This window comes from Canis lupus, chromosome 15, assembly GCF_011100685.1.
Source record: "Canis lupus familiaris isolate Mischka breed German Shepherd chromosome 15, alternate assembly UU_Cfam_GSD_1.0, whole genome shotgun sequence".
NCBI lineage: Eukaryota > Metazoa > Chordata > Mammalia > Carnivora > Canidae > Canis > Canis lupus.
The window spans coordinates 40486394-40499884 of record NC_049236.1 but is presented as its reverse complement, the minus strand read 5'-3'; the positions used below and the strand labels follow the sequence as shown (position 1 = coordinate 40499884).

General features: G+C 37.7%; 1 protein-coding gene across 1 annotated transcript in view; it reads left to right on the top strand.

Annotated features, from left to right (window-relative positions):
* The window catches only part of SLC5A8 (solute carrier family 5 member 8), a 63243-nt gene that overhangs the window by 31757 nt on the left and 17995 nt on the right, over window positions 1-13491 (top strand). Inside the window, exon 11 of the mRNA XM_038558806.1 lies at window positions 12155-12241. Coding sequence (XP_038414734.1) covers window positions 12155-12241 — 87 coding nt within the window. The remainder of the gene's footprint in view (window positions 1-12154; window positions 12242-13491) is intronic.

The following is a 13491-nucleotide window of genomic DNA, read 5'->3' as shown; positions in this document are numbered from 1 at the left end:
GGGCTGCCCTAGAATCTTTTTTTAAAGTCTAGTTTGTCTGATATAAGTATTGCCTCTCCAGCTTTCTTTTAACATCCATTTGCATATGGTTCTCCACCCTCTCATTTTTAATATGCAGGTGTGTTTAGGTCTAAAACGAGTCTCTTGCAAGAAACATATAGATGGATCTTGTTTTTTTTATCCTGTATTTTGATTGGGACATTTTTTCCATTTACATTTAAAGTAATTATTGATAGATATGTACTTATTGCCATTATATTACTTGTTTTGTGGTTGTTTCTGAAGACTTTCTCTGATCCTTTCTTGTCTTTTTTTCATGGTTTGCTGGTTTTCTTTTTCTTTCTTTTTCTTTTTTTTGCTGGTTTTCTTTAGTGATAAATTTAGGTTTCTTTCTCTTTATTCTTTGCATATTTATTAGCGTTTTTTGATTTGTGGTTACCATTAGATTTGTATATAACATCTTCTGCATATAGCAGTCTATATTAACTTTGAAACTATTCTTTACTCCTCTCCTCCTCAAGTTTCAGGTATATGTTGTCATATATTGCACCCTTTATTTTGTGAGTTCCTTAACTGATATTTTATAGAAATATTCACTTTTTATTCTTTTTGTGTTTCCTACCTTCATGCCATCACTTTTGATCTTTCCTTTCTACTCATAGAGTCCCCTTTAGTATTTCTTGCAGGGCTGGTTTAATGGTGATGAACTGCTTTAGTTTTTGTTTGTCTGAGAAACTCTTTATCTCTCCTTCTTTTCTGGATGATAGCCTTGTTGGATAGAATATTCTTGACTTTAAATTTTTCCCATTCAACATTTTGGATATATATCATGCCAGTCCTTTCTGACATGGGAAGTTTCTGCTGGAAAATCTGCTGATAGCCTTATGGGGTTTCCTTAATATGTAACTGTTGTCTTTTGTCTTGCTGCTTTTAAGATTCTTTTCTTTATAACTATATTTTGCCATTTTAATTACAATATGTCTTTGGTGTGGATATGCTTTTGTGGATTTTGTTGGGGATTCTCTGTGCCTCCTGGATCTGGATATCTGTTTCCTTTCCTAGATTAGGGAAGTTTTCAGCTATTCTTTCTTTTTTTTTTTCAGCTATTCTTTCTTTAGGTAAATTTTCTGCCCTCTCTTCTCTCTCTTCTTCTAGGATTCCTATAATATGAGTATTATTTGCTTGATGGAGTTACCAAGTTCTTTAAGTCTATTGTCATTTTTCATAATTTTTTTCTCTTTTTTGTTCAGCTTTATTACTTTCCATTAATATGTCTTTTAGGTCATTGATTTGTTCCTATGTTTCTTCCAGCCTGCTGTTCATTCCATCAGGAATGTTTCTGATTTCATTTATTAGGCCCTTTATCTCTACTATGTTATTCTTTATCTCTGTGCTAATGTGATAAGAAAAGCATATTTATGATTTCATTTATTGGGCCCTTTATCTCTGTTATGTTATTCCTTATTGCTGTGTTAATCTCTTTTCTCAAGTCCAGCAACTATTCTTTTTGTTTTTTTAATTTTTTTTTATTTATTTATGATAGTCACACAGAGAGAGAGAGAGAGAGAGAGAGAGAGAGAGGCAGAGACATAGGCAGAGGGAGAAGCAGGCTCCATGCACCGGGAGCCCGACGTGGGATTCGATCCCAGGTCTCCAGGATCGCGCCCTGGGCCAAAGGCAGGCGCCAAACCGCTGTGCCACCCAGGGATCCCCCAGCAACTATTCTTATGATCATTACTATAAATTCTCTATCAAGAATGTTACTTGTATCTGTTTCATTTAAATTCTAGCTGTGGCCTTGTCCCATTCTTTCATTTGGGGCAAATTCTTCTGTCCTCTCTCATCTAAATCTCCATGCCTGCTTCTGTGTGTTAGAAGAGTCAGCTACGCTTCTTGCTCTTGAAGCTAATGGCGTTATGAAGAAGAGGTTCTATAGCTCCCTGTGGTGTAGGGTCACCTGTTCGCCAGGGCCTGGTACTTCACAGAGTGTTTCCACTATGTGCTGGGTGCACTCTGCTGTGTGTCCTGGCCACTTTATCCCTCAGGCCAATTGTCTGCATAGGCTCTCTGCCTGTTGTGAGCAGTGTTTATTCCCTGACCTGGAATGTGGGGAATTTTAACTAGGTATACTCTGGTCTCCTTGTGAAATGTGACCTGTTGCCACAGCTGCCAGAACTGAGGCCCTACAGAATTCACAGGTAGGAAGACATGGTGTGGGCAGGGGTTAGGGCCAGTCTTCTGTGGGAGAGGTCCCACTGTAGTGGGACTGAGGCAAGTGTGACTGGGATGGGCAGTTCCAGTGGAGTGTGTGTGTAGGGGGATGTCTTGGTGTAAGCAAGTTAGGTAGTGAGCGTCAGCACTATGCCGGTGCCCACAGGTGGCCCTGTGTTTATGCTGAAGGGCAGTGGAGGCCAGTATCTTTGTTCCCAGAGGGGTCTCTCCATGAATGCTGCCTCTCTGGGACATGTTCCAAGAAAAGCAAATAACCTCCCCTACTGTGTGCCCCAGTTGCTCTTGAGGCTGTTTTCTTGCTGTATATTTTCTGGCTATTTGCCCTGCCTTCTCTCCAAGAGAAGCCCCAATGCCTCTGGGCTCTCCCCAGCCCACTGACCTTTAAAACTCTAGGCTTTAAGACCTGCTGGTTGCAAGAACTTCTGAAATTCAGCTCTTTTCACTCTCCAAGCCAATTACTCTAGGGAATTGTCTTCCTCATGCACTCTCCTGAGTGATAGTCTGTCTCTTGCCCTTCCCTGGGACCACAGCTCTCTTACCACCACAGTTGCCACAGTCTGTTTCTCTCCCAAACCATGTCTCTGCACTTCCTGCTTTCTCCCATGTGGTCTCTTCTCTACCTCTAGTTGTGGAGTTTGTTCTGCCTCTCTTCAAGTTGATTTCTGGAGTATGTAGGAGGAATTGATAGTTATAAAGTTGTATTCATGGGACAAGAGGATCCTAGGGTCCTCCTACTCTGCCACTATTTTCCGCCTTAATTTTTATGAGTCCTTATAAATGATATTGTATTTTTATTTTATTTTTTTTTTTTTTTAAATTTTTATTTATTTATGATAGTCACATCAGAGAGAGAGAGAGAGAGGCAGAGACACAGGCAGAGGGAGAAGCAGGCAGGCTCCATGCACTGGGAGCCCGATGTGGGATTCGATCCCAGGTCTCCAGGATCGCCCCCTGGGCCAAAGGCAGGCGCTAAACCGCTGCGCCACCCAGGGATCCCGATATTGTATTTTTAATGTTAGTGCCTATGTGTTTGTTAATATGTAGAAATACAATTGATATTTGTATATTTGTGTTGTATCCTGAGACCTTGCTGAATCTACTTATTAGTTCTTGGTATTTTCGACACAATCATGTCATCTTCAAACAGAGAGAGTTTTATTTCTTCCTTTCCAATCTGTATATATAGCTTCTCTTTCTTTATTGCACTGGCTTCAACTTCCATATAATATTGAATAAGAGTATTAAGAGTAGATACCCGTTCCTTGTCCCCCAGTCTGGATGAAAAAAAGCATTTAATCTTTCACTCTTAGATATAATGTTAGCTGTAAGACTTTAGTAGATGCCTTTACAAAATTGAGGAAATTCCCTATTTCCCATCTTTCTGAGAGTTTTTGTTTCTTATTATGGATGAATGTTGAATTTTGTCAAATGCTTTTCCTGCATTGATTGATATGGTAATATGATAGTTTTCTTTAGTCCTTTGACGTGATGAGTTACATTGATTGATTTTCAAATATTTAGCCAGCCTTGTATTCCTGGAATAAACTTCACTTGGTTGTGGTGTATATTTATTTTTATATATTTCTGAATTCTGTTAATATTGTGTTAAGGATTTTTGCATCATGAGGAATATTGATCTGTAGTTCTTTTTCATGTAATAGCTGTGTCTGGTTTTGACATCACAGTTATTCTAGCTTCATAAAATACATTGGGAATAATTCTCTGTTTTCTTTTTTTTATAATAATAAATTTATTTTTATTGGTGTTCGATTTGCCAACATACAGAATAACACCCAGTGCTCATCCCGTCAAGTGCCCCCCTCAGTACCCGTCACCCATCCATCCCCACCCCCCACCCTCCTCCCCTTCCACCACCCCCAGCTCATTTCCCAGAGTTAGGAGTCTTTATGTTCTGTCTCCCTTTCTGATGTTTCCCACCCATTTCTTCTCCCTTCCCTTCTATTCCCTTTCACTATTATTTATATTCCCCAAATGAATGAGAACATATAATGTTTGTCCTTCTCCGATTGACTCATTTAACTCAGCATAATACCCTCCAGGTCCATCCACGTTGAAGCAAATGGTGGGTATTTGTCATTTCTAATGGCTGAGTAATATTCCATTGTATACATAAACCACATCTTCTTTATCCATTCATCTTTCGATGGACACCGAGGCTCCTTCCACGTTTGGCTATTGTGGACATTGCTGCTATAAACTTTGGGGTGCAGGTGTCCCGGCATTTCACTGCATCTGTATCTTTGAGTAAATCCCCAGCAGTGCAATTGCTGGTTCGTAGGGCAGGTCTATTTTTAACTCTTTGAGGAACCTCCACACAGTTTTCCAGAGTGGCTGCACCAGTTCACATTCCCACCAACAGTGTAAGAGGGTTCCCTTTTCTCCGCATCCACTCCAACATTTGTGGTTTTCTGCCTTGTTAATTTCCCCCATTCTCACTGGTGTGAGGTGGTATCTCATTGTGGTTTTGATTTGTAATTCCCTGATGGCAAGTGACGCAGAGCATTTTCTCATGTGCATGTTGGCCATGTCTATGTCTTCCTCTGTGAGATTTCTCTTCATGTCTTTTGCCCATTTCATGATTGGATTATTTGTTTCTTTGCTGTTGAGTTTAATAAGTGCTTTATAGATCTTGGAAACTAGCCCTTTATCTGATAGGTCATTTGCAAATATCTTCTCCCATTCTGTAGGTTGTCTTTTAGTTTGGTTGACTGTATCCTTTGCTGTGCAAAAGCTTCTTATCTTGATGAAGTCCCAATAGTTCATTTTTGCTTTTGTTTCTTTTGCCTTCGTGGATGTATCTTGCAAGAAGTTACTGTGGCCGAGTTCAAGAAGGGTGTTGCCTGTGTTCTCCTCTAGGATTTGATGGACTCTTGTCTCACATTTAGATCTTTCATCCATTTTGAGTTTATCTTTGTGTATGGTGCAAGAGAGTGGTCTAGTTTCATTCTTCTGCATGTGGATGTCCAATTTTCCAGCACCATTTATTGAAGAGACTGTCTTTCTTCCAGTGGATAATATTTCCTCCTTTATTGAATATTAGTTGACCATAAAGTTGAGGGTCCACTTCTGGATTCTCTATTCTGTTCCATTGATCGATGTGTCTGTTTTTGTGCCAGTACCACACTGTCTTGATGACCACAGCTTTGTAGTACAACCTGAAATCTGGCATTGTGATGCCCCCAGCTATGGTTTTCTTTTTTAAAATTCCCCTGACTATTTGGGGTCTTTTCTGATTCCACACAAATCTTAAAATAATTTGTTCTAACTCTCTGAAGAAAGTCCATGGTATTTTGATAGGGATTGCATTAAACGTGTAAATTACCCTGGGTAACATTGACATTTTCACAGTATTAATTCTGCCAATCCATGAGCATGGAATATTTTTCCATCTCTTTGTGTCTTCCCCAATTTCTTTCAGAAGTGTTCTGTATTTTTTAGGGTATAGATCCTTTACCTCTTTGGTTAGGTTTATTCCTACGTATCTTATGCTTTTGGGTGCAATTGTAAATGGGATTGACTCCTTAATTTCTCTTTCTTCAGTCTCATTGTTAGTGTATAGAAATGCCACTCACTTCTGGGCATTGATTTTGTATCCTGCCACACTGCCAAATTGCTGTATGAGTTCTAGCAATCTTGGGGTGGAGGCTTTTGGGTTTTCCATGTACAGTATCATGTCATCTGCGAAGAGGGAGAGTTTGACTTCTTCTTTGCCCATTTGAATGCCTTTAATGTCTTTTTGTTGTCTGATTGCTGAGGCTAGGACTTCCAGTACCTATGTTGAATAGCAGTGGTGAGAGTGAACATCCCTGTCTTGTTCCTGATCTTAGGGGAAAGACTCCCAGTGCCTCCCCATTGAGAATTATATTTGCTGTGGGTTTTTCGTAGATGCCTTTTAAGATGTTGAGGAATATTCCCTCTATCCTTACACTCTGAAGAGTTTTGATCAGGAATGGATGCGGTATTTTGTCAAATGCTTTCTCTGCATCTATTGAGAGGATTGTATGGTTCTTGTTTTTTCTCTTGTTGATATGATCAATCACATTGATTGTTTTATGCGTGTTGAACCAGCCTTGTGTCCCGGGGATAAATCCTACTTGGTCATGGTGAATAATTTTCTTAATGTACTGTTGGATCCTTTTGCCTAGTATCTTGTTGAGAATTTTTGCATCCATGTTCATCAGGGATATTGGTCTGTAATTCTCCTTTTTTGTGGGGTCTTTGTCTGGTTTTGGAATTAAGGTGATGCTGGCCTCATAGAACGAGTTTGGAAGTACTCCATCTCTTTTCTATCTTTCCAAACAGCTTTAGTAGAAGAGGTATGGTTTCTTCTTTAAACGTTTGATAGAATTTCCCTGGGAAGCCATCTGGCCCTGGACTTTTGTGTCTTGGGAGGTTTTTGATGACTGCTTCAATTTCCTCCCTGGATATTGGCCTGTTCAGGTTTTCTATTTCTTCCTGTTCCAGTTTTGGTAGTTTGTGGCTTTCCAGAATTGCATCCATTTCTTCTAGATTGCCTAATTTATTGGCGTATAGCTGTTCATAAAATGTTTTTAAAATCGTTTGTATTTCCTTGGTGTTGGTAGTTATCTCTCCTTTCTCATTCATGATTTTATTAATTTGAGCCTTCTCTTTCTTCTTTTTAATAAGGCTGGCTAATGGTTTATCTATCTTATTAATTCCTTCAAAAAACCAACTCCTGGTTTTGTTGATCTGTTCCACACTTGGCAGTCTCTTTTTATTGGCATATTAGACCATCTTTTATACTTAATGTAATTATTGGTATGTTAGAGTGTAAGTCTGCCACTTTTTTATGTTTGTTCTTATTTTTTCCCCTTGCCTTCCTATGGGATACTTGCACATTTTTTAGAATCCATTTTTATTTAGCTGCATTGTTTTGAGTTTGCCTCTTAGTATATAGCATTTTCAATTGTTGCTTTAAGTAATACATTATATAAACTTGATACAATCTACTTGTCATTTTACCAGTTTGAGTATAAGACCCATATCTCCCTTTATGTCTGTTTATCTAGTTTTTAATACAGTTGTCAAATATTTACATAAAATTTCAATTATATTAAAATGTTATCATTTTTGCTTCAACAATGAAATGTACCTTAGAAAATTCAAGAGGAGAAGGAAAGCCTATTATATTTAGCCATATCTTTGCTTATTATATTCTTTCTTCTTTCCTGATATTCCAAGGTTCTTCCTTTTTATCATTTGTTTTCTTTTAGAGAACATTCCTTAGCCACTCTTTTAGCATAGATATACTAATAAAAATTGTGTTCATTTCCCTTCATCTTAATATGTATTGATGTCCCCTTTATTCTCAAAAGATATTTTTGTGGGGTATAGGATTCTGAGTCCACAGTTCTTTTTATCCAGCACTTAAAAAATATGTGCTACTTTCTTTTGGCTTCAATTATTTCTTGAAAAATTTGCTGTCACTCTGGTTATTTTCTTTATTTTTATTTTTTTAAATTTATTTTTTATTGGTGTTCAATTTGCCAACATATAGAATAACACCCAGTGCTCATCCCATAAAGTGCCCCCCTCAGTGCCTGTCACCCAGTCACCCCCACCCCCCGCCCACCTCCCCCTCCACCACCCCTAATTCGCTTCCCAGAGTGATTATTTTCCTCATATAGGCAAGGTGTCATTTTTCTCTGGCTACTTTCATTTTTTTTTTATTTTTTTTTCTGGCTACTTTTAGAATTTTTTCTTTGTTACTAGTTTTCAGAAATTTATTTCAGTGTATCTTGTCATGTATTTCTTTGGGTTTATCCCATTTGGAGTTTGCTCAACTTTTGAACCTGTAGGTTTATGTCTCTTGTAAAATTTGGGAAGTTCATACATTATTTCTTTGAGTACTTTTTAGCTTTGCTCTGTCTTTTCTCCTCTAGGGCTCTGATGACATGGATGTTAGATTTTTTTGTTATACTTACACAGATCCTGGAAACTAATTTCATTTTTTAAAAGACTATGTTCTCTCTATTGTTCAGATTGGGTAATTTCTATTGGGTTACCTTCCAGTTTGCTAATTCTTTCCTCTGTCTCTTCCTTTCTTTGTTGAACCCATCTATTGAGATTTTTATTTTATTTAGTATTCTTCAGTTAAAAAAATTTCCATTTGATTCTTTATATATGCTGTTTTTGCTGAGACAGTCTATTTTTTTCTAAGATCTTCTGTTTTTTTTTTTTTTTTTTCATTTATTTCTAGCATGTCCTAATTCCGGAAGCAGTCTTATTATGGCTGTCTTAAAATTTTGTCAAATAAGTCTGATATATCCATCACTTCTGTATTGGCATATATAAATGTCTTTTTTCATTCAGTTTAAGATCTTCCTAGTTCCTGCTCTAAAAAGGTGAATTTCAGTTGAAACCTGAACGTTTTCATATTATGTCATGGGACCCTAGATATTACTTACACCTTCTGTTTTAGTTTGCTTTCTCTGACACCACTTCAGCAGGGTAAGGGAAAATAATACTTTGTTACTGTCAGGTGGAGGTAGAAGCCCAGGTTCCCTATTTGGTCTCTATTAATACCCAGTAGAGTGACTTATTACTTCTCTGGGTGGAAGTAGTCTTCACTGACACCATGGTGAAGGTGATCTTGTCACTACTGGGCAATGTTGAAAGTCCTGATTCTCTGGTAGACCTCCTATGACCTTATCCCAGAAGGAATGGAAAGGGGTACTTTGTTATAGGCTTGTGGTGATGGAAACTAGGCTTCCTAGTTGGCCTTTTCTGATGTGTGTTAGGGGGAACACTTCATTCTATGATATTTGGCTGGAATTGTACAGTCATTTTCTAAAACTTTTCTGTCTTGTTTAGCTGCCCATTTTCTGATCTAGGTTTTGTGTCCCCCAACCTCCACACACCTGTTGTCATTTACCAGCTTCTTCAGCTCTAAGACTGGGATATATCAGGCAAAATAGATGCTCAGGGAACTCACCACTGTGTCATTCTTCATGTCCCAGAGGCCCTAGCCTGTCTGACCTTTTGTTATTCTCATGTTTGTTTTATATGTAATGTCCAGGATTTTTAGTTTTACAGCAGTATTCTTCTTCAGCATTTTCACTCTTTATGGTTTCAATTACCTATGGTCAATTGCAATCTGGAAGCAGGTGTTCCTCCTTCTGACTTGTCATCAGGTGGTCAACAGTAGCATAAACTGCATCATTTACCTCACTTCATTTCATCATGTAGGCCGTTAATCTCATATCATCACAAGAAGAGTGAATACAGTACAGTAAGTTATTTTGAGAGAGAGAGAGACCACAGTCATATAACTCACATTACAGTATATTATTATAATTATCCTATTTTATTATTAGTTATTGCTGTTAACCTCTTACCATGCCTAATTTATAAATTAAACTTTATCAAAGGTGTGTATATATATAGGAAAAAAATATAGTATATATAGTGTTCAGTACCATCTATGGTTTCAGGCATTCACTGGCGTTCTTAGAACAAATCACTTTCAGATAAGGTGGAGCAGACTACTGTATTAATAGGAAGAATAGGAAAAAAATATCTGCTTCATCTTTCCAGAAGTGGAAATACTTAATATTTTCCTGCCTAAGGTTTCCTTCTCTTTCTGTGGCATCTGCTAAATTTTTTGTTAGAGAACATTTTGTGTTGGAAAGCTCTTGCCTGCTTCTATGGAGGTGTTGGAACGTAGAGAACAAACTAATCTTTAGAATAGCCTCTTCTTTCTGAACCTTGCATGAATTACACTGTTTTTAGTGTCAAAACCTCAGCATAGACTTACCCACCCCTATCTGGGGTATTATTCAATTGTCTAAGTCTTATTTATTTTTCAAGTTTCAATATAAACATCCTTATACAAAAAGACCCTTTCTGTTCCCTGGATAAGTTTGAGTATCCCTCTTCTAAACATTCTCAAAGTACCTTGTGTTTCTCTTATTCTTATTTCCATGATCATACTTTATTGCAGTTATTTATATGATGTCTATTTTACTAAATAGTGTGTAATTCCATGAAGGTAAGAATTTTTTTGTCCAAAGTTGTATCAAATATCTGGTGTCTACTGCAGTGCTATGACATTTAACAAATTTGGATTGAATGTACTCATTTATGTATTTGCCCATAAACATCCACTTATCTGATTCACCCCAATTACTTCCTGGAACTTCTCTGGCCACATGACCACCTGGGCTCCCTCTCTGGGACTCCCGGACTTCCCCATCCAGAAAGTTGAAGGTCAAAACTAAGCAAAGCAGGTCCTCCAAACTCCTGCTTTAGATAGACCTAAGGCTTGGGTCCATTCTGATTGGTTATTGCTTATGGCATACCAGTTAGTAAAATAGTTTGATCTCATCCTGATTATATAAATTAATGAATGATGTCCAAAAGCTCCAAGCTTATCTAGCATATCTAAATGTGCTTTTTTCCATATTCTGCATTACTGCTTATAACTCTTATTGTGGTTGATTGGCCTTTTTTCATGTATCAGTTCTGGCCTGAGTATATACAGTGAGGTATTCTAGTACTGTCATCATAACCGCGGGCCAGTTCTTCCTTGCTTCATCTCTAACCAAGGTATTATTTCTTGAGACAGATCTTTTATGGGAGTATATTCCTTGTGCCTTCAAAACTGCCTCACAAGTCACACTGTCACGCCTGCTTCATGGGCCATGTGACTTATTTGACATTTTGTGGTGAAGTCTGTATTCCTTCCTACTGGGCTCTGGTTGGAGAGAAGTTGTGAAATGACTCCCCAGGATTATATTCCCAAAACATATCCTCCTCAAACACTAGCTCTTTGTCACCTGTATCCACACCCCATTCCCTAGTTCCACAAGGTAGGCTTTACATTTTTTTTTTTTTTAACCAAGAACTGCCATCTATATCCTATAAAATTTTTCTTGACTTGGTATTTTTTCTGTTTTACTGATTCTGTTATTAAGCCTCTTTACTCTGTAGACAAACCAGTGTGTTCACTAATCCTTATTTTATGGTTCTATTCACTCTTAAAAATTAGCCATTGGCTTATTGGGAACTCACATCTCTTGGAATTTTCAGTTTTTGCATTTCTCCATTATTCTCATTGTAATTGTAACTTTTTTTCTACTAGCATGATTTTTGGCATCTATACATCAAAGCAAAGGTTGCAGTTAGCCAATTCGATTTTATTTTATTTTTTATTTTTTATTTTTAAAGATTTTATTTATTTATTCATGAGAGAGAGAGAGAGAGAGAGAGAGAGAGAGAGAGAGAGGCAGAGACACAGGCAGAGGGAGAAGCAGGCTCCATGCAGGGAGCCTGATGTGGGACTTGATCCCTGGGCCTCTGGATCACGCCCTGGGCCAAAGGCAGGCGCTAAACCACTGGGCCACCGGGGCTGCCCTAGCCAATTAGATTTTAAATCTTTTTTGACATGATTTGATCAATCTTATTTTTTTAAATGATCATAGTTTTCATTTTAATTCCATTCTTTGGGAATCAAGGATGGCTTTCGGTTTCATTGCCAGCTGTGTTCACTTACAAATACTTATCCACAGTCTTGTTTTGCAAACGATTTTGAAACTATCAAAGCACAAAGAAGTGATGTGATTGATTATTATCACTTGCAAGAACAGTTGGGAGAAGTAGTATCTCTCTTGGCTGATGAATTCAAATAGGTGTTCCCATTGTCTTGTGATTCTATCTCTTTGTATTCTTCTTCCTTTGTTGAGGATACCTGAATGAATAGATGAATAGCTGAGATTGGGAAGCAGAAGCATTTCAAGTTCTGATCACCTATTTGCCAATGACAAGGGCGCCATGATTTTCAGAGGGAGATTGACTACTTTAAATCCTCATTCTGATGAAATTATTTTGAAACACTTGGTATTTGAGATTGCTAGTTGCTGACTTTTTATTATTTTTGCAGGCAGCACTCAGCATATTTGGCATGGTTGGTGGACCACTTCTGGGCTTGTTTGCTTTGGGCATTTTGGTTCCCTTTGCCAACTCAATTGTAAGTATAAAGAATGAATGTTGTGTAAAGCTTCTTTCCCAACAATAGTAGTGTCTCCACAATTTTTTCTCAGTTGGAAAGTTATAGTTGCTCTGATATCTGTCATTAGTGATGTGATGACTTAAAATACTCATACTGACTTCACTGGGGTATAAAATAAAGTGCTATGCACTGGGACTCTGCATATATGAAGCCAAATAGACACTGCCAAATTATATATTTTATAAATATTGTATAGCTAAATCATATATTACAACATAATTATATAACTAACAAAAATATAGAATATATAACATAACTAAAGAATATATATTATGGAACAATGTATATTGTATGTAATATGTATTATAACTATTATATAATATAACTAAAGGAGCAGCATTTATCTTTTTGCCCTTCTTGGAAAAATCACTAGGATTTATGTGATGAACATTTTTAAAATTTAAAAACAATTAATTAACATATAGTGCATTATTAGTTTCAGAGGTCACTAAACTCTGCCTCTGAAAATCACAAGGATTTAAAAAAAGGAGATCAGGGCAGCCTCCGTGGCTTAGCGGTTTAGCACTGCCTTCAGCCCAGGGCGTGATCCTGGAGACCTGGGATCAAGTCCCATGTCAGGCTCCCTGCGTGGAGCCTGCTTCTCCCTCTGCCTGTGTCTCTGCCTCTCCCTCTCTCTCTCTCTGTCTCTGTCTCTAATAAATAAATATAATCTAAAATAATAATAATAAATAAAGATAAATTTAAAAAGGAGATCAACAGGCTCAAACATGAAATATTTAAGGGCAATAGAGCTGAGGATACCTGTGAATAGCCAGAGTGCAGCAAAGAGAAGCAATAAGATAAACTCTTCACCACCTTGACCAGAGTGTTTATATTCCTGATATTTAAAGCTATGGTCCCAATATCATGGTCCCGGCCCCAGAGGTGTGATCATAATTGGGAATAAGTATCCAGAATGAGGTGATATCTCTTTTCCACATAGACACTTCTGTGCCTTTTTTAAAAAAGATTTTATTTATTCATTCACCAGAGACACACAGAGAGAGAGGCAGAGATACAGGCAGGAGGAGAAGCAGGCTCCACATAGGGAGCCTGATGTGGGACTCAATCCTAGGAATCCAGGATCATGCCCCCAGCCAAAAGCAGACGCTCAACCGTTGAGCCACTCAGTCATCCCACTTCTGTGCTTTGAAGTACTAAATTTTGTTTGGAATGAATGAAATTGAAGTTATTTCTATGAAAGCCAG